Source organism: Oryctolagus cuniculus, chromosome 10 (assembly GCF_964237555.1).
Source record: "Oryctolagus cuniculus chromosome 10, mOryCun1.1, whole genome shotgun sequence".
Lineage (NCBI taxonomy): Eukaryota > Metazoa > Chordata > Mammalia > Lagomorpha > Leporidae > Oryctolagus > Oryctolagus cuniculus.
Genome location: NC_091441.1, coordinates 91,248,781 through 91,270,180, shown reverse-complemented (window position 1 = coordinate 91,270,180; position 21,400 = coordinate 91,248,781). Strand labels below are relative to the sequence as shown.

The following is a 21,400-nucleotide window of genomic DNA, read 5'->3' as shown; positions in this document are numbered from 1 at the left end:
GACTACATGTCTCCACATTTCTACACCACAAATACCTACCGTAGCTCTGTAGCTATGCAACAACCCTTGCTTTAATGCAAAACATGTACTGTATCTCAGTGATGTCAGAGTCTTGGTCTGCTTTATGAAAAATACCAACAGACAGCACTTCGTGAGGCACTATTTTAAGTATGTCACATACGCTACCTCATAGAATCACCACAAGAAAGCTATCAGGTGGGCACTATCTATTATCAGTATTAATTAATACTCATAAGGGTCACACTCTGGGAACTGGTACAGCTGGAAGTCAAAGGTCAATTCCACACCAAAGCCATGTTCTGATGCCTTCAACTGTATTTACCCCTGGGATTAACCTTCGGAAGAGCAGGGAACTCTCTAGTGTGTTTCTTTGTAAAGAACCCATCATCCTACCAAATGAGACACAGGTTACCTCATTTTGTGTGTGAAGGCCTTAATGATCAACATTTAAAGAAAACAGTGGCATCCCAAAGTGATTGACTTTCTCTATTCACAGTACATTAGTTTTATTTTTGAATTCATAGCAATTTTCATGCTCCCACCTTGAGCACTCAGACTTCCAGAGGAATCCAGATGCTGTCCGGCTGACTGTTGACTGGGAGGAACTATTGGTGGGCTCAACATGTTTAACCAGTCTCTGGAAAGAAAAAAAAGTGAATGAACAACATGTCTCTAATTCCATATACACATTTCCTGTTTCCTCTGGATGTTCACTTCCCTGGGACTTCCACAAAGAAACATTTTCCACTTCAATGTTTTAGAAAGACAAGATGTCCAGATACTAACACTCAGCTTTGGTAACTGGTTAAATGGACTCAATCATTTAATTAGCTAATTGTTTCATAAATTCATCAATGAAATGATGACTATGTGTCTCAAAAATTTATTGTTGCCATTAAATTGTAGTACACTTTTTTCTCACAAAAGAAAATTATTTCAATGTCTCACAAGAAATGCAGCAGATATGAAGGTCCTGCTCTTCAGCTAAGAAAGTCTGATAACCACCTATCATCTGCCCCAGATGACAATATTTTACACGTGACCCCAACAGAAGTGAGTCTTGGAGCTGTGAGAGAACCACCACAATAGTGGGAGTCAGTGTGCACAAACACAGGCTTCAGAGCAGCAGAAGGCACGAGCAGGGAGAGGCCAGGGGGTCCTCGAGTGACTCGTTACTACAGCTCTCCTGTTAAGGATGGGAAGGAGGGCATTTGGCTCAGTGGTTAGAGGCTGGATGGGATGCCTGCATTCTGTATAATACCTGAGTTTGAGTACTGGCTCTGGCTGCTGACTCCAGCTTCCTGGTAACGTGCACCCTGGGAGGCAGCAGCTTCAGGTAGTTGAGCTCTGCCAGCCACATGGGAGACCTGGACTGTGCTTTACTTCAAGCCCTTCTCACCTCTAAACTTGTTCTTGAGCTTCTTGGGTGGAAAGAGGGGGCAGTGGAAGGTTAAAGATGTGCAAATGTACTGGACATTCTATTTCATGTATTGTTATTAGCCCTTGTATCCTTTGCCTTATTCTCTACATCAGGAACATGTCCTCATGACTACACATTTTCTAAATTTCTATAATTCCTACTGTACAATTTTTTTTTGACAGGCAAAAAGATGGAGTGTTTCCATTTGCTAGTTTATTCCCCAAATGCCTACAATGGCCAGGAACTCAATCCTGGTCTACCATGTAGGTGGCAGGAACCCAATCACTTGAGTCATCACTGATGTCTTCTAGGGCCTGCATTAGCAGGAAGCTGACTCAGAAACCAGGCACTCTGATGGAGGATGTGGGCATCTTAACAGCTAGGCTAAATGCCTACTCCCTACTGTCTTTATCTACAATGGAAGATAGTCCAAGCCAATAGCCAATTTCAGCTCCATGTTTCCTAAAGTAAGTTGCTTAATATCACTTAGCCTCTTCTATAAAAAAATGGCATAATAATTGCACTTTAGAGTTTGTTTGTCAGGATTAAACTGAAAAAATGTATGAAAAACATCTGGCATGGATCTGAGCACAGAGTTAACATTCAATAAATTTCAGCTATGACCACCACTGTCTTCATTAGCAATTAGGGATGGTAGAATGATTACTAGTCTACACAATAGAGCTGCACCTTGCAAGCTATTCACTCTTCTGGTATCAAAAGTATCTTAAGTGTAAAAATTACCTGGTTCCTATGTGCAATATTTTAAGATTTTTTTTCACTCATTGCTCACCATAGCTATCACTAGATTATGATTGGTGAAAGAAGCAAGATAAGCATACTGTGTAATCGAATTTCATAACAACAGATTAAGGACATCAGAAAGCATTTGTCATTAACTTCCAAGTTAATGGGGCATTTTCTGATAAGCACCTTTTATTTAGTCATTTAATTAGAGCACATCAAAAAATTTCTACATTGTAGAAAATTACATGGTCACATACAAATTACCACCCTATGACCTCATCATTCACTCTTGAGTGACAGAGAATGAGGATGGACAGGAAAAAACAATGCTGGCACATGAGGACCCCTTAGCTGCAAAGCGGGTACTCTCCACAATGGCCCACGGAATAGGGTAAATGGAGGTGGTAGTTGGTCTACAAATATTGTGAAAAGCAAGAAATTCACTTCTTAGGCTGATGCTTTGATTAATGTTATTTCTTCTCAGTATTAGCTAAGGATGGTATGGGATTCTTTTTTTTTTTTTTTAAAGTCAGATATCCAAAGCAATCAAAACCAGAGTTCAAAGAAGTCCTGTATATCCTTCATCTAGACATCTGAATTTTAACAGTTTCCCATATTTACTATGCAATCAATCTACCTGCAGAGGTCACAAATATAGTGGGAGTCAGTGTGCACAAACACAGGCTTCAGAGCGGCAGAAGGCACGAGCAGGGAGAGGCCAGGGGGTCCTCAAGTGACTCGTTACTGCAACTCTCCCGTTAAGGATGGGAAGGAGGGCATTTGGCTCAGTGGTTAGAGGCTGGATGGGTTACATGGTTAACAGTCTGATCCACTGCCCACTTTTGCATAGTCTGCAAACTAATAATTTTTAAAATATTACTGAATTGTTAAAACATAATTAAAATAATGCTTCATACTACATAAAATATATGAAACTCACAGTGTCCACAACACTGCTATGTACATGTTTATGGCTGCTTTTGTGCTATTTTTATAGAAAATACTTTTATAGAATATATAATTTATAGAAAATATTATTATAGAAAATAGTTGACAGTCCCTGATGTATAATCATGTGCTCATACTGGATCTTCCAATACTAATCTAGCATTGCAGGTTCACTCTCATCTTTACTCTTTCCATATTTGTAACTCATTTCTGACAGTGGGGAACCTGGCTCCCATTATCCTCAACATATTTGTGTATTTTCTGAATTACAGAACACATCAAAAGTAATGTTAGAATTGCTAAGCAAAGCAAACCAAAACCCAAGAAAACAAAACAAATAAAAACTAATGAAACAACAACAAAACCCCACCTCAAACCCATTTTTAAAAGATAGTGGCAATTTTTAAAAAAATTATTTATTTGAAAGGCAAGAGTGACACACACAGATGATGAAATACAGAGAGAAAGAGAGAGAGAGAGACAGAGAGAGAGAGAGAGAGAGAAAGAAAGAAGGGAAAAGGGGAGGCTAGAGGAGAAGAGAGGAGAGGAGAGAAGAGAAGAAGGGAAGGGAGGGAAGGGGAAGGGAGGAGTGAGGAGGGGAGAGGGAGTGTGAGAGACACAGAGAGAGATCTTCCATTCACTGGTTCACTACCCAAATGGCTGTAATGGCTGGGACTGGGCCATGTGAAAGTTAGGAGCCCAGAATGCCATCCAAGTCTCCCTTGTAAGTGGCAGCGGCTCAAGTTCTTGGGCTTTAATCATTGCCTTCCCAGGCACATTATTAGGGATCTGGATTGGAAGTGCAGCAGCTAGGACTAGAACTGGCACTCTAATATGGGATGCTAGTGTGGCAAATGGTAGCTTAACACACAATGCCGACCCCTCAAACCTACTCTTTAGATTTCTGTATTTGTGTAAAGTTCTTTTTTTTGGTTAGTCAAAAAAAAAAAAAAAAAAAAAGGTTCCAAATTTACTTGTGCTACCTATTGTCCCCATTCAATGTGATTACACTGTTCATTTGAAACAGTTACATGCTTCTCTTTGTGTTACCTTAGTTTTTTTCTCCATTCTTGTTGACTTTTATTACTTTTTTGTTGTTGAGTACATAAACAATTTAAATGTCAAAACTACACAGAAGCCAGCGCTGCGGCTCACTAGGCTAATCCTCTGCCTTGCGGCGCTGGCACACCGGATTCTAGTCCCGGTCGGGGCGCTGGATTCTGTCCCGGTTGCCCCTCTTCCAGGCCAGCTCTCTGCTGTGGCCAGGAATGCAGTGGAGGATGGCCCAAGTACTTGGGCCCTGCACCCACATGGGAGACCAGGATAAGTACCTGGCTCCTGCCATCGGATCAGTGCGGTGCTCTGGCCACAGCGTGCCGGCTGCGGCGGCCATTGGAGGGTGAACCAATGGCAAAAGGAAGACCTTTCTCTCTGTCTCTCTCTCACTGTCCACTCTGCCTGTCAAAAAAAAAAAAAAAAAAAAACACTACACAGAAAGGCATAATCAGTTAAGTTACATCCTCCCATTTCTTCCAGTCTGGTTCCACCCTCACCTCCTATAGGTAATATATTCTGGTATTGCTGTTCTGTACTTCATTTTGTAAACATAAACAGATACATGTCAATTTTTATTCTCTTTCTTTGTTATGCAAAGGTAGCATGTTATAGCTACTCCTTTGCACTTCCATTTTTTTTTTTTTAATTTGATAGGTAGAGTTATAGACAGTGAGAGAGAGACACAGAGAGAAAAGTCTTCCCTCCATTGGTTCACTCCCCAAATGGCTGCCATGGCCAGCGCTGCGCCGATCTGAAGCCAGGAGCCAGGTGCACTTGGGCCATCCTCCACTGCCCTCCAGGGCCACAGCAGAGAGCTGGACTTGAAAAGAAGCAACCGGGACTAGAACCCGGCACCCACATGGGATGCCGGTGCTGCAGGTGGAGGATTAACCCAGTGAGCCATGGCACCGGCCCCTGTACTTCCATTTTTTTTAAAAACCTTTTATTTAATAAATATAAATTTCAAAAGTACAACTTTTAGATTATAGCAGTTCCCCCCACCCCATAACCACCTTCCCACCTGCAAACCATCCTATTTTGTACTCCCTCTCCCATCCCATTCTTCATTAAGATTCATTTTTAATTATCTTTATATACAGAAGATTAACTTAGTATATACTAACTAAAGATTTCAACAGTTTGCACCCACAGAGATAAACAAAGTATAAAGTACTGTTTGAAGACTAGTTTTACTGTTAATTCTCACAGTACACCACATTAAGGACAGAGATCCTATATGGGGAGTAAGTGCACAGTGACTCCTGTTGTTGATTTAACAATTTACACTCTTATTTATGTCGTTACCTGAGGCTCTTGTCATGAGCTGCCAAGGCTATGGAAGCCTCTTGAGTTCACAGGCTCTGACCTTATTTAGACAAGGCCATAATCAAAGTGGAAGTTTTCTCCTCCCTTTAGAGAAAGGTATCTCCTTCTTTGATGGCCCATTCTTTCCACTGGGATCTCACTCACAGAAATCTTTTATTTAGGTCATTTTTTGCCACAGTGTCTTGCCTTTCCATGCCTGAGAAACTCTCATGGGTTATTTAGCAAGATCAAAATGCCTTAAGGGCTGATTCTGAGGCCAGAGTGCTGTTTAGAGCATCTGCCATTCTGTGAGTCTGCTGTGTATCCTGCTTCCCATGTTGGATAGTTCTCTCCCTTTTTTATTCTATCAGTTATTTTAGAAGACACTGGTCTTATGTGATCCCTTTGACACTTAATCCTATCATTATGATCAATTATGAACTTAAACTGATCACTTTAATTAGTAAGATGGCTTTGATACCTGCCAACTTAATGGGATTTGGAGTCTCATGGCACATTTCTAGCTTTACCATTGGGGTAAGTCTGAGTGAGTGTGTGCTGAACTTGTACTTCCATTTTCTAAGTCTGTCATATATTCTGGAAATCACCCCTTATCAGTCCATAGAGAGCTCCCTAATTCTTTTTTACAACTACATAATATACTACCATGTGGATATACTAACATTTATTTTACTTTTCTCCTATGTTTGGGTATGTTTTCAATATTTTGCAAATCATTGCAATTAACAAAGCAATGAATAACTCTGGGCATATATTTTTGTTACTTGGGGGTATATCTTTAAGGTAAATTCTTCAAGGTGGAACAAAAAGTAAATGTATAACTGATTTTATTCTTGATAAATTCACCCCACAAAGGTTGGACCCATCTGCATTTTCACCAGCCAGGTATGAGTGTGATGATTTCTGTACAGCAACGTCACAAGAATGTCTTATCAAGTCTTTACTTATTTAAAACAACTCTACTAATTTATTTGTGTGTGTGTGTGGGGCGGTTGGGGTGGGGGGTGGATCCTGCCCAAATGGCCAGAGGTGGGCAAATCAAAGCCAGGTCGTGGGAACTCAACATCTAGGTCTTCCATGTGAGCAATCACATTGAGCTATCACCACTGCCTCCCAGGGTCCATCATAGCAGGAAGTTAGAGTCAGAAGTCAGAGTAAAGTATTGAACTCAGGTAATCTAATATGGGACATGGAATCTGAACCCTCATCTTAACCATTAGTCTAAATGCGTGTCCCCTGCCAAGTTTTTCAATGCTTCTGAATGTGAGGTATGAGAATTGTTATCTTATATTTTGGAATTGACCTATGCATATATGTTTTAGAGCATTTATGTTATACATATGAATATGCTTACATATATGTATGAAGGGGCCTTAACAAATCAATGGGAAAAAAAGTCCATGGAAAATGCATTGTTTTAAAGTTCCATTTCCATGAATATTTAAAGCACCTCAATATGCATATGATGGATAAGTTTGTATATATCTTTGTCTCTACTTCTTTTAGAATTTTCATCTCTTTCCCTTTCTTTGTCATTTGTCTTTGCTTATGGCACTTTTTGCTTTTATTGCTTCTGTAACTGAGTCACAATTACAAAGCCTTTCCCACAACCTGATTCACCTATGTTTTATTCTAGTTACTTGTTAGTAAGCAGAAATGTGTACCTGTATCTTACATGACTATATTTTTATGTGTGATATTTAATGCTAAATCACTGGACTCTTGACAGATTCCTTTAAAGCTTCATACCTTTCCTTACATAAGCAGCAGATTTCCAACAAATGGGGAGTTCTCCCTGAGGCTTACTCACAACACGGGTCCTAGTTTAGGTCTGAACTCTTTCCTTGGCCTGTGCTCCAGAGAGTGATCTTGTCCTTGTCCTTTGGACTTGATGCCCTGGCTGGTTTCCTCAGCTCTGCCTTTCAGCCTTTATCCCAAGGAGTGCTACCCCGTGTTAAGGAAGTCCCCCAGCTCCTTCAGTAGATAAGCACCCTCCTCATCCAAGCTGCTCTGAGCAAGCGCAGAGGCTTCCTCCTCTCTTTGTTCTGGAGGCCTCAGGCAGATCCTCCTGCTTCACCTCTTTTCCTCTTGACACTGCAGAGAGGCTTCCCAGGCAAACCTGCACCTGTTGAGTACTGCCTCCAGAAGAGTTGTTTGGATATTCAAGAGTCAAGATACGGATTTGCATTACACACCGTGTATAAAGACACAGAGCAGATGAATGATAAATACTGTCTTATGGATTCTCACGATGGCCAGATTGATTTAATAGTAAAATCTTCGAATAATACTACATTGTTTTCATTCAACCTGCATGATAGATAATGTTCGTTACCTGAGTAGAGCTGAATCAGATAGTTTTTGAACTTTAGTTCCTTAAAAACATGATTTTGTTTATAAGACAATTTTACATACATTTACTTCATGAATATGTTTCCTACAAATATATTATGTGTGTGTACACATACCTGTGTGTACACAAAATGCTGTGTGGAAGCAAGTCAGCTTAATCATGTCTGCATGTACAGCAGCCATTTCCTGAGCTCCTTGGTGCCAGGCTCTGGGAGCTGCAGGATAGCTTGTTCTTGGTTCCTGCTCTCAAAGAGCCACGGTCAGAGTCACGGTCTGCTGGCAGAAGCATGCTGGTCAACAGAAAACAATAGCAGGATACACGCTTGTCCACACAGACTGCTGCAACCAGCTCATCCGTGTGCTCCCTGGAAGGAATTCCCTTTCAATAAAGCTATCTAATCTTTCACACATTTAAATATTTATTTGGGGGAGTAATTACTTGAGAGACCTAAAACATGGCAATAGTTGTTACAGGGCTTGCATTTCTAGCACTGAGTACCTGCTAGCATAAAGCCAGCACTGATGAACACTTATCACAGGGGGATCTCCTACCAGGAATTTAGCAATTTGCAGCAATGTCTCTAATACGTTAAGATATTCACTAGGTACCAGTGCATGTTCCTTATTCATTGAAAGAGGTTTCAATTTTAAAACTGTTCCATGGCTAGGGAACGGACTGTGGTGGAGGGCACGGAGAACTGAAAATACCTTCTGTTTGGAAGGAATTCGTAGATTGTTTTTTTTTAAAGTTAGCAAAAATGGTTTCCTAGAATAATGTCCATAAACACTAGATTTTACTTCCAAATTTAGGTCAAGGTTATCTGAAGCCCATTCTGGACCCCAAATATTCATATAGCTTTTTTTTTTTTTTTTTTTTGACAGGCAGAGTGGACAGTGAGAGAGAGAGAGAGAGAGAGAAAGGTCTTCCTTTGCCGTTGGTTCACCCTCCAATGGCCGCCGCTGCAGCCGGCGCACCGCACTGATCCGATGGCAGGAGCCAGGAGCCAGGTGCTTTTCCTGGTCTCCCATGGGGTGCAGGGCCCAAGCACCTGGGCCATCCTCCACTGCACTCCCTGGCCATAGCAGAGAGCTGGCCTGGAAGAGGGGCAACCGGGACAGAATCCGGCGCCCCGACCGGGACTAGAACCCGGTGTGCCGGCGCCGCAAGGTGGAGGATTAGCCTAGTGAGCCACGGCGCCGGCTCATATAGCTTTGATTATTAGAGTTCTGTTTGGGAAAAATTTGCTCTTTTCATTTCCATCTGTTTCTCTTATCTTTCTTCCTTGGGAATAAGAAACCAATCTATTCTCTCTTCAAGACATAGAGCTAAGGGACTGTCTGTCCAGAACCCCTTTTGCCCCTTTCTCCTTGGAACAGCACACAGCTTTCTGGGAGTTACCATGTTCCTATATGAACCTATCAGGTGATTGGTTCAGAGGTGGCACCTGACCCAAACTGGGGCAATCACTATGCTTCCCTGAAACTTTCTAAGCTATGTATGAAAAGAGGAGGCAATTCTGCAGTGAGATGAAAGCCAAAAAAAGCAAAATCCAGATGCTTGGTGGTCACTTTTCCTGTCACAGGGAGGAGTCTAGTCAGAAGAGAGAATGAGGAAGCCTGAAGCCTGGGTTTTGGGGCAATGAAACCACATTGGTTGGCTGGTGCCGCGGCTCAATAGGCTAATCCTCCACCTGCGGCGCTGGCACACCGGGTTCTAGTCCCGACTGGGGCGCTGGATTCTGTCCTGGTTGCTCCTCTTCCAGTCCAGGTCTCTGCTGTGGCCCGGGAGTGCAGTGGAGGATGGCCCAAGTCCTTGGGCCCTGCACCCACATGGGAGACTAGGATAAGCACCTGGCTCCTGGCTTCGGATCAGCACGGTGCGCAGGCTGAAGTGGCCATTGCGGGGAGGGGGGTAAACCAATGGAAAAGGAAGACCTTTCTCTCTGTCTCTCTCTCACTGTCCACTCTGCCTGTCAAAAAAAAAAAAAAAAAAAAAGAAAGAAAAAAGAAAAAAAAGAAACCACATTGGTGTCTGATGAGTTGGGAAACTGAGGAGGAGAAAACAGCGTGGGATGACACAGGAGTATGGGTTAGCACAAGGAGAATTGGAGGTCTTGCTGGTTTTCTCCATGGGAAGATGTGCTAGAAGTGTTCAGATCCATCACTAAGTACTGTCCTTAGTTAATATGCTGACGCATCTCCAAGCCCATTGCTACCATCTTACTCTATGTTTCCAGCACCTCTCCTCTCTTCTTGCCCCAGCCAGTCTGGACCCTCTCTAATGCAACCTAGATAGAGGTTTTTCAAGATTTGCTCTTAGGGTAAAATTCCAAATCACTACATTGGCTTAGAGCCTTGAGTGGCCTGGTCCTTACTATTATCACAGTATATTTTTGTAGCTTTCTCTCACCATCATCATTATAATACCTCAGGCTTCAGAGGGAGAACTACTATACTCTTAGTCTCTTTTCTCACAATGGCCTCATTTAATCTCTTTATCCTTCAGCTTTTGGCTCAAACGTTCTCTGGAGTTCTATGTCTACCCCAAGTTCTTTCTCAATCAACATGGCAGCAGGAAACACATGGAACATTCAAATAAAGATGATGTGAGAAGAGTATAACAAAGGGCTCAATAGAAAGGTGAAGCAGGTTTAGGGCACCACAAGGTACAGTACAGAATTTTCAGGGCTTTTTGCCACCCCTAAGCTTTTGGGGATTAGGAAAGAGTAGTGACAAGATGCAGGCAGCAAAAGCTATGGAGACAGTGCCTCCTTGAGAGGAGCTATGACTTTGGGTCAAGTTTGCAGTACGCTTGAGTTGGTGCTAGGGAGAGGTTGCTGAACAGCGATGTTGAATTTCCTCTCTGCCTCTCCAACTTCCATTGGCTGAACCCCATCAGAAGCCAGAGGGTAAGGGAGTCCAGTGACGTAGTTCATATCTATCAGCCTTTCTGGGGACAGAAAGCAGAATAGAGGAAGGGGGTGAATACAGAGGGGCTGAGAGAAGATGCCCAGACAGATTACACTGTAACTTTAGAACAGTCATCTTTATGTGTAATTATGTACCCAATTGTGAATTGTGTCATATTTGTCTTTGCTCTGATTAGCTCCAAAGAGCAGGCCATTCATGGCTACTTTCTTCACTAGTTGAATTCTCAACAAATATTTGATGAATGAATGAATGAATATTTGTAGGAAGGCAAAGGATGTAGGAGAAAGACAAAAACAAAGACTGGAAAGCAGAGATGGGTGCTTAGCCTAATGGTTAAGATGCCTGTGTCCCAGAGAAGAGTACCTTGGCACAATACCTGGCTCCAGGCCGGCGCCGCGGCTCACTAGGCTAATCCTCCGCCTTGTGGCTCTGGTACACCGGGTTCTAGTCCCAGTCGGGGTGCCGGATTCTGTCCCAGTTGCCCCTTTTCCAGGCCAGCTCTCTGCTGTGGCCAGGGAGTGCAGTGGAGGATGGCCCAAGTCCTTGGGCCCTGCACTGTGGGGAGCAACTCGGACTAGACTAAGTTACTGGAATTAAGACTTATTCTATGCATCTGCTATCCCACAATATGGCGCTGAGAGAAAGAGACCAAACAACTTTTACACAGCTGCCTCCAGTTCGACCAATAACCTGCAGGAGCTGATCCTGCTCCTGATTGGAGGAGAGCAGTGTTCTTGGCGTGTGGGTAGCAGAGTTGGGATTGGTGGAAGAGGACTATAAAGGAGGAGAGAGACAACATGCACCAGGAACATCTGGATAACATCTGAGCAGCCCCCGAGAGAGCCAGCCGGCGGTGTGCCGCTCCCCCGCGGAAGTGGGGGAAGTGGCAGGGGGAACCGCCCCTCCACGGAGGTGGAGGGGTCGGCAGCCAACCCGGGAAGGACCAGCAGCAAACCCGGGAAGGGCCGAGCAGACGAAAGAACAGTGCAGGGTCCTGTGTCGTTCCTCCGTGAAGAGGGGGAGCGACACTGCACCCCATGGGAGACCAGGATAAGTACCTGGCTCCTGCCATTGGATCAGCAAGGTGTGCCGGCTGCAGCGTGCCGGCTGCGGTGGCCATTGGAGGGTGAACCAATGGTAAAGGAAGACCTTTCTCTCTGTCTCTCTCACTGTCCACTCTGCCTATCAAAACAAACAAACAAACAAAACAAAACAACACAACAACTTGGCTCCAGCTGTTGACTCCAGCTTCCTGTTAATGGTAGATCCTGAAAGACAGCAGTGATAGATAAAGTAACTGGGTCCCTGCCACCCATGTTGGGGAACTGGACTGAGGTCCCTACTCCTGGCTTGGACCTTGTCCAGCCTTGGCTGTTGTTGATTTTTGGGCAATAAATGGGATCACATGTGCTCTTTCTCTCTCTCTGCCTCTCAAATCAATCAATCCATCAATCAATAATAAAAAAAGATAAGAAGAAGCTGAGTCTCTGGAAGACTCTGGATGAAGAAGGACAGGGGAACATGCTCTGTGAGGAGTGTGTGTGTAGGGGAATAACAGGAATCTGAAAAGGCAGATGTTGGAGACTGACATGAGAATTATACCTGCCAGACAGTGCTCCCTTCCCACAAATGCCCTCAGGGCCTGTTTACGTCATGATGACATCTGGAACAGGATCAAATCTTGTCCACAGCAGAAGTTGGGATACACATTCATGAACCAACACTGTGCTTTCATCTGAGAAAATCCAGGTATACTTGGAGCTATATGACAAACACTCACAAATATGGTGAATCACTCTTTTTTTAACTTGGCCTCTGCAAAATCACCTCTCCTGCCCATGTCTTTGTCAGAAAATCCATAGAACAGAGGATCCAGCTCCCTACAAGTGTTCAGTGATCAAAGAAATCACAAAAAGGATTAACTTCTTTATACTCTATTAAATATACTTTATATATTCCCTTAAAACAGAATATCTTTCCTGTTTGGCAGAAATTTCCCTCGGGTTAATAAAATATGAATGGCATAGCATCTTGTGACCATTTTCTAGACCCCAATCAGAAACAGCAGATGATTCAACTCCACAGGCACAAATCCAGGCATAAGACATCAAATTCAACTATAACACATGAACAGTAATATCCTATCTACTTGCAACAACACGGAAGAAGGCTGAGCTGTGCCTTTCCTTTATACAGTCATCAACAGAGATGCTTGATATTTTTACACTTAATATGATGTTTCCTAAACTCTTACAGTGTGACACACTTTATTTTGGGTACTGAGGTATAATATATTGTTCCTGCCCTTGAAGAATTTGGTCTATGAGGAACAGATCACTAGATTAGTATTTGTAATAGTAAAGTAAGTTTTGTCACATAGAGGTAACCACAGGGAACCTCTTACAGTTAGAACTGCTCAGGGAGGGCTTTCTAGCAAAAGTCACGAAAGAGTTTTTTTTTTTTTTCTTCCCCTGAAGGATGGCAATGAGGCAATAAGCTAGCAGAGAGATGAGAGAACATTCTAGAAGGAATAGCAAGCACTATTGTAGAAGGTGTAAGAGAGCTTGGGGGTACTCGTGGCAGTGTGAAACGATGAGCATTGTGCACACATATGTGTTGAGTGGGGATACTGTAGTCGGTTGCTGAAGTAAGTAGGATGCTTGGGTACCAAACTAAGGCATACCTACTTTATGCTGAAGGGAATTTTGAAGGAGTTTTGTGGAGAATCAGGTGACGAGGAATAAGAGAGGGGCCATGAAGATCAGTAAGGAGCTTATTGCTGTATAACACAGGTAAGAAATAACAGTATTATTTTGGAAATTTAGTACATAGGTGTGTGAAAGTAAATGAGATACATAGAAACTCTCTCTTCACAATATCCACTTCTCATTGTATCAAAATAAGGTTGTAACTGAGGAGGACCAGAACTTGCCACCCCCAAATATACCTAAAGTGGTTACTGATTACTTTGAGCTGAAGGCAAGTAAGTAACAGTAGATGTAGGAAGAGCTCTCTGACCTCCTATTTTCAGCATAACAACAGGGCATAAATTTCCCTGAGAAAGATGCTTCTTTATACTGGGGAGAAGAACATTCATATCACCAGTGGTTTGGGATAAATGAGATAAGCCTAGAAAAATAAACCTAACTAAAATAACCCTAGCTTGCATTAATTTCCCCTATACATTTCCTAATCACTTTCCCACAGTTTACTGTCCCTAGTCCAAACCCTTTTTTCCTTTGTCCTGTCATATCATTACAATTTATCTCTTTTTGTTAAAATGGTATATAAGCTTCTGGGTCTAACCTGTCTTTAAGTCTTCATTTCTTTCTTATGAAGGCCTCATGCACATGTAAAAACTAAAAGGTTAACATCAAATAAAACTTGCATGCTTTTCTCTTGTTAATCCATCTTTTGTCAGTTTGATTAACAGGTCCTACTTACAGTACCCAACAGGGTAGAAGAAGTCCTTCCTCCCCTATGTCATGTGCAGAAATCTCTTAAGATGCCCTGTTTTTGTTAAAGAAATTTAGTGATGGCAGTTTGCCTGAACCTTACAACTCTAAGTAACAGGGAATGTTTTAGATTCTTTTTGTGTGTCCTGTGTACTAAGTTAAATTTAAATACTTATTGAGAATCTACGTCCCCAACATTGCTTTGCAATCATAAGGATACTGAATAAATCAAGGCATGGCTCCTGAAAAATAGGCACAGATACAGATAAGTATGTCAGAAGAAAAGAAATATAAACATCTGTCAAATTATGGAAAAATGCTTAACCTTGTATATAACTACAGAAACATAAAAAAAATAATGATAAACTATTGACACATGTCAGATTGGAAAAAAGTTCTAAAGTCTGCTGAAACACAAGGAGATGGGACACTGGCATACACTGCTAGTGGGAATGCAAACTGGTTAAAAAGTTGGCAACATTCATCAAAAGTGATTTTGATCACCTAATTTCACTGTTAGAAATGTATTATAAACCCTTTACTTGCTAAACCTCATAAAGACATACAGATACGGATGTTTATTACTTCACTGTCCACAGTAAAAGCAAGTTGGAAACCACCTAAATGTTCAATACCAGGTCAGTGAGTTATGATTCATCCAAAAAATGAAATAATATCCAGTAGCTAATGAAATGTGTGGCTAATTTATATGTGCGAATTCAGAAAGACATTTATGATTTACTCAGTAAAAATTGAAGAAGCAAGCTGTAGAACGGTATAGTCTATCACCCTATTTGTCGAATAAACATACATGTTTTCTAATGTATGCACAGAACATTTCTAAAGATTGCTCAAGAGAGTAATAACCATCATCACATCTAGCAGTAGAAATGTGGAGTTCAGGATAGGAATGGGATGTTTGGAGTTAACACCTGTATTTTAATTTTTACTCTGATTTGTAAAATTTTTTTTAATTTATATAAGGTAAAATTTCATGTATTTCATATATACAGATTTAAGTGCATTTTAATACTGCCTACCCTACTTTCCCTTCTGCCTAAGCTCCTACCCTCCATCTTCCTTCCTTTTAATTTTTACAATTACATACTTTCAGTTTATTTTATAATCACAAACTTAACTCTCCACCAAATAAAGAATTCAGAAAGTAGTAAGGGAAAAACCACTGTTCTTCAAGAGAATAGACAACGGCTTTAAATAATGATCAAATCTGAAAATGTCAATTTTGCTCATATACATTATATTTTTTGTGCTCTGGATATTAATTACCACAAGGGAAAACATATGGTATTTGTCTTTTTGGGACTGGCTTATTTTATGCAGCGTAATGGTTTCCAGTTGCATCCATTTTATTGCAAAAGACAGGATTTCGTTCTTTTTTACCAATGAGTATTCCATAGTGTATATATACACCATATTTTTTCTTTATCCAGTTATCAGTTGATGGATATCTGTGTTGATTACTTATCTTAGCTATTGTGGGTATTTAAATTGAGCTGCAATAAACATGGGGGTACGAGTCACTCTTTCATATGCTGATTTCATTTTGTTTGGGTAAATTCCCAGGAGTGTGATGCCTGGATCATATGGTAAATCTATTTTCCGATTTCTAAGGAATCTCCATACTGTCTTCCATAATGGTTGTACTAGTTTATAATCCCACGAACATTGTATCAGGATATCTTTCTCCCCACATCCTCAACAGCATTTATTTATTTAATTATTTTGATTTTTGAATGACAGTCATTCTAACTGGGGTGAGGTAAAATCTCATTTTTTTTAACTTTTATTTAATGAATATAAATTTCCAAAGTACAGCTTATGGATTACAATAGCTTTTCCCCCCATAACTTCCCTCCCACCCGCAACCCTCCCCTTTCCCTCTCCCTCCCCCCTTCCATTCACATCAAGATTAATTTTCCATTCTCTTTATATACAGATCAGTTTAGCATATATTAAGTAAAGATTTCAACAGTTTGCACCCACATAGTAAGATAAAGTGAAAAATACTGTTTGAGTACTAGTTATAGCATTAAATCACAATGCACAGCACATTAAGGACAGAGATCCTACATGCGGAGTAAGTGCACAGTGACTCCTGTTGTTGACTTAACAAATTGGCACTCTTGTTTATGGCCTCAGTAATCACCCTAGGCTCTTGTCATGAGTTGCCAAGACTATGGAAGCCTTCTGAGTTCACCGACTCTGATCATATTTAGACAAGGTCGTAGTCAAAGTGGAAGTTCTCTCCTCCCTTCAGAGAAAGGTACCTCCTTCTTTGATGACCTGTTCTTTCCACTGGGATCTCACTCGTGGAGATCTTTCATTTAGTGTTTTTTTTTTTTCGCCAGAGTGTTTTGGCTTTCCATGCCTGTAATACTCTCATGGGCTTTTCAGCCAGATCCATGTGCCTTAAGGGCTGATTCTGAGGCCAGAGTGCTGTTTAGGACATCTGCCATTCTATGGGTCTGCTGTGTATCTCGCTTCCCATGTTGGATCGTTCTCTCCCTTTTTTATTCTATCAGCTAGTATTTGCAGACACTAGTCTTGTTTATGTGCTCCCTTTGGCTCTTAGTCCTATCATTATGATCAACTGTGAACAGAAATTGATCACCGGGACTAGTGAGATGGCATTGGTACATGCCACCTCGATGGGATTGAATTGGAATCTCCTGGTATGTTTCTTTTCTTTCTTTCTTTTTTTTTTTTGACAGGCAGAGTGGACAGTGAGAGAGAGACAGAGAGAAAGGTCTTCCTTTTGCCGTTGGTTCACCCTCCAATGGCTGCCACGGCTGGCGCACCGCGCTGATCCGATGGCAGGAGCCAGGAGCCAGGTGCTTTTTTCCTGGTCTCCCATGGGGTGCAGGGCCCAAGCACTTGGGCCATCCTCCACTGCACTCCCTGGCCACAGCAAAGGGCTGGCCTGGAAGAGGGGCAACCAGGACAGAATCCGGCACCCCGACCGGGACTAGAACCCGGTGTGCCGGTGCCGCAAGGCGGAGGATTAGCCTAGTGAGCCGCGGCGCCAGCCCCCTGGTATGTTTCTAACTCTACTGTTTGAGGTAAGTCAGCTTGAGCATGTCCCGAATTGCACATCTCTTCCCTCTCTTATTCCCACTCTTATATTTAACAGCGATCACTTTTCAGTTAAGTTTCAACACTTAAGAATAACTGTGTATTGATTACAGTATTCAACCAAAAGTATTAAGTAGAACAAACAAAAAAATACTAAGAGGGATAACGTATTAAGTTGTTCATCAACAGTCAGGGCAAGGGCTGATCAAGTCACCGTTTCTCATAGTGTTCATTTCACTTTAACAGGTTTCCTTTTTGGTGCTCAGTTAGTTGTCACCTATCAGGGAGAACATATGGTATTTGTCCCTTTGGGACTGGCTTATTTCACTCAGCATAATGCTTTCCAAATTCCTAACAGGGTCACTTTTCAGTTAAAATCTAAACACCTAAGAATAATTGTGTGTTAATTACTGGGGTGAGGTAAAACCTTATTTTGTTTTTTATTTGCATTTCCCAGATGGCTAGTGATCCAGAGCTGTTTTCATGTGTCAGTTGGCAATTTGAATTTCATCCTTTGAAAAATGTCTGCTCATCATTTGCCCACTTCTTGAATAAACTGTTTTGTTGCTGTTGAGTCTGTTGAGCTCTTTAAAGATTCTGGATATTAACCCTTTATCAGTTTCATAGCTTGCAAATATCTTTTCCCATTCTGCTGGCTGCCTCTTCACCGTGTTGAGTGTTTCCTTTGCAGTGCAGAAGCTTAGCTTGATGTAATTCCATTCATCTATTTTTGCTTTTATTGTCTGTGCTTCTGGTGTCTTTTCCAAGAAGTATTATATCTATGCCGTTGTCTTGCAGTTTCCTCTAGTAATTTGATGGTATCAGGTCACAGATTTAAATTCTTGATTCATTTACAGTTGATTTTTGTATAAGTTAGGAGTCTTAAATCATATTGCTGTACATGAAGATCCAATTTTCCCAGCACCCTTTGTTGACAAGACTGTCCTTTCTCCAGGGATTGATTTTAGCTCATTTGTCAAAGATTAGCCAGTTGTAGATGCATAGATTAAGTTCTAGGGCTTCTATTCCATTCCAATGGTCTACACATCTGTTTTTGTGCTATTACCACACTGTTTTGATCATAACTGACCTGTAGTATGTCTTGTAATCTGGTACTGTGATGCCGTGGGGCTTTGTTCTTGTTGTTTAACATTGCTTTAGTTATTTGGCGTCTCTTGTGTATACATATGAATTTTAACATCATTTTTTCCTGATCTGAGAATGAGAAGAATGTCATTGGCATTCTGATTGGGATTGCTTTGACCCTACAGACTGATTGGGTAGTATAGATATTTTGATGATATTAACTCTTCCAACACATATACATATACATATATATATATGGACGATTTTTCCATTTTTTGTGTCTTCTATTTCTTTCTTTAATGTTTTATAATTTTCAATGTAGAGATTTTTCTCATCCTTGGTTAAATTAATTACAAGGTATTTAAAGTCTTTTGTAGCTACTGTGAATGGGATTGATCTTAGAAATTCTTTGTTAGCGAAGGCACTGTCTGTGTATACAAAGGCTACTGATAATGTGTGTTGATTTTATTACCTGCAACTTTACCAAACTCTCTCAGATCCAAAAGTCTCTTAGTGGAGTATTTTGGTTTCATATATATACGATATCATCTGCAAAGAGGGATAATTTTATTTCTTCCTTTCCAGTTTATAACCCTTTAATTTCTTTTTCTTGCCTAACAACTCTGGCTAAAACTTCTAGAACTTTATTGAATAGTGATATTGGTTGTGGGCATCCTTATTTGATTCTAGATCTTAGTGGAAATACTTCCAACTTTTGCCAATTCAAGATGATGCTGGCTGAGGGTTTGTCATATATTGCCTTGCTTGTATTAAGTAATGTTCCTTATATACCCAATTTGCTTAATAAGGTTTTATATCATCAAAGGATGCTGTATTTTATCAAATTATTTCTCTGCATCTATTGAGATAACCACATGGTTTTTATTCTCCAATTTGTTAATGTGATGTAGCACATTTACTTATTTGTATATGTTGAATCATCCTTGCATACCAGGGATTAATCCCATTTGGTCCAGGTGAATGATAATTCTGATGTGTTGTTGGATTCTATTACGTTCATCAGGAATATTAGTGTATAGTTTTCTTTCTTTGTTGTGTCTTTTTCTGTTTTTAGAATTAAGGTGATGTTGGCCTCATAGAACGAGTTTGGGAGGATTCTTTCTCTTTTAATTGTTTTGAATAGTTTCAGAAGGACTGGAATTAGTTCTTTAAAAGTTTGGTAGGATCCAGCAGTGAAGCCATATGGTCCTGGACTTTTCTTTGTTGGGAGGGTCTTTATTACTGACTCATTCTCTGTCTCAGTTACTGGTTTATTTAGGTTTTCTATGTCTTAATGACTCAATTTTATGTGTCCAGAAATGTATCCACTTCTTCAAAATTTTCCACTTTGTTGGCATTTGGCTGTTTATAGTAACAACTGATGAATCTGTTTATTTCTGTGGTATCCATTGTAACACCTCATTTTTCATCTCTGATTTTATTAATTTTAGTGTTCTCCATTTTATTTTTTTGGTTGGTTGGGCCAATGGTGTATCAATTTTATTTTTTCAAAAAATCAGCTCTTCATATCGTGATTTTTTTTGTTTCACTTTTGTATATTTCTCCTCTAATTTTAATTATTTCATCCTCCTACTAATTTTGAGTTTGGCTTTTTCTTGTTTTTCTAGGTCTTTGAGATGCACTGTTGGATCGTTTATTTAATGTCTTCCCAATTTCTTGATGTAGGTACTAATTGCTATAAATGTCCCTCTGAACACTACTTTTGGTGTATCCTGTAAGTTTTAATATGTGGATTTCCATTTGGATTTTTTCTGTGACTGACTGTTTTTTCAGGAGTGTGTTATTGAGTCTCCATGTGTTTGCATATTTTCTAGATTTTCTTATGTTGTTAATTTCCAGCTTCATTCCATTGTGGTCAGAAAAGATACATGGTATGATTTCAATTTTTTAAAATTTGTTAAGACTTGCTTTATGGTCTAGCAATGATCCATCTTAGAGAAAGTTCCATGTACTGATGAAAATAATGTGTATTCTGCCACTGTGGAATGAAATGTTCTCAAGATATCAATTAAGTTCATTTGGTCTATGGTGTGGATTAATGCTGCTAACCTTCCAGTCCAGACTCCAAGTCAGTAGGGGCTACAGATTTATTCCTCAGATAAAATCCTCTACTTGCATGGGCATGAGCCACAGCTGCCTGCACTTCCTTTATCAAGATAGCACTTCCTCCCTGCTTGTTGCTGAGAGCTCTTGTGGGAAATGGAAGCAGGCAACATGACCTCCCTTCACAGGAGGGCACCCTGCCCCTGCTAAGTGCTCCAGGCTAGACTCAAATCAGTGTGGTCCGCAAGGTTCTGCCTAAGGCAATATCCTTTTTCTTCCTTCTCCTTCTCCTTTCTCCTTTCTCCTTTCTCCCTTCTCCTTCTCCTTCTTCTTCTTCTTCTTTTTTTTTTTTTTTAAGATTTATTCACTTTATCTGAAAGACAGAGTTGCAAGGTAGAAGCAGGGGGAGGGGGGTTGTCTTCCATGCACTGGTTCACTCCTCAAATGGTCGCAATAGGTGGAGATACGCCAATCCGAAGCCAGGAGCTTCTTCCGGGTCCCCCAGGTGGGTGTAGGGGCCCAAGGACTTTGGCCATCCTTTACTGCTTTCCCAGGCCATGAGAGAGAGCCGGATAGGAAGTAGAGCAGGTGGAACTCAAACTGGTGCCCAAATGGGATGCCAGTGCTATAGGTGTTGGCTTTACTTGCTGTGCCACAGTGCTGGCCCCTCCTTTCACTTCTAAGAAGATGGTGTCTCCTCCTGACTGTCTGACTTTTCACTAGTGCTTTGTGGGAGTCGGGGGAGGGGATGGAAGCAAGTGGCTTCCCTGCTCCAAGCTGAGCAGTTGCTCACATCTAAGTCAGCTCTCCAGGATGAAATAAAAGTGGGTGACTGGAATTCCTTCCCAGCTAAACTCCGAGAGACAGGGCATGCAGTAATTTCTTCCTGCACTGAATTGGT

General features: G+C 41.1%; 1 protein-coding gene across 12 annotated transcripts in view; it reads right to left on the bottom strand.

Moving 5' to 3' along the window:
- CFAP20DC (CFAP20 domain containing) overlaps window positions 1–21,400 on the bottom strand; it is a 343,042-nt gene that overhangs the window by 71,528 nt on the left and 250,114 nt on the right. For all 12 annotated transcript variants that reach the window (XR_011379498.1, XM_051852253.2, XM_051852249.2 and 9 more), the window contains one exon: window positions 564–658. Coding sequence is in view for 11 of the 12 variants with exons in the window: in XM_051852253.2 (XP_051708213.2) it covers window positions 564–658 (95 nt within the window). In the remaining variant the exon portion in view is untranslated. The remainder of the gene's footprint in view (window positions 1–563; window positions 659–21,400) is intronic.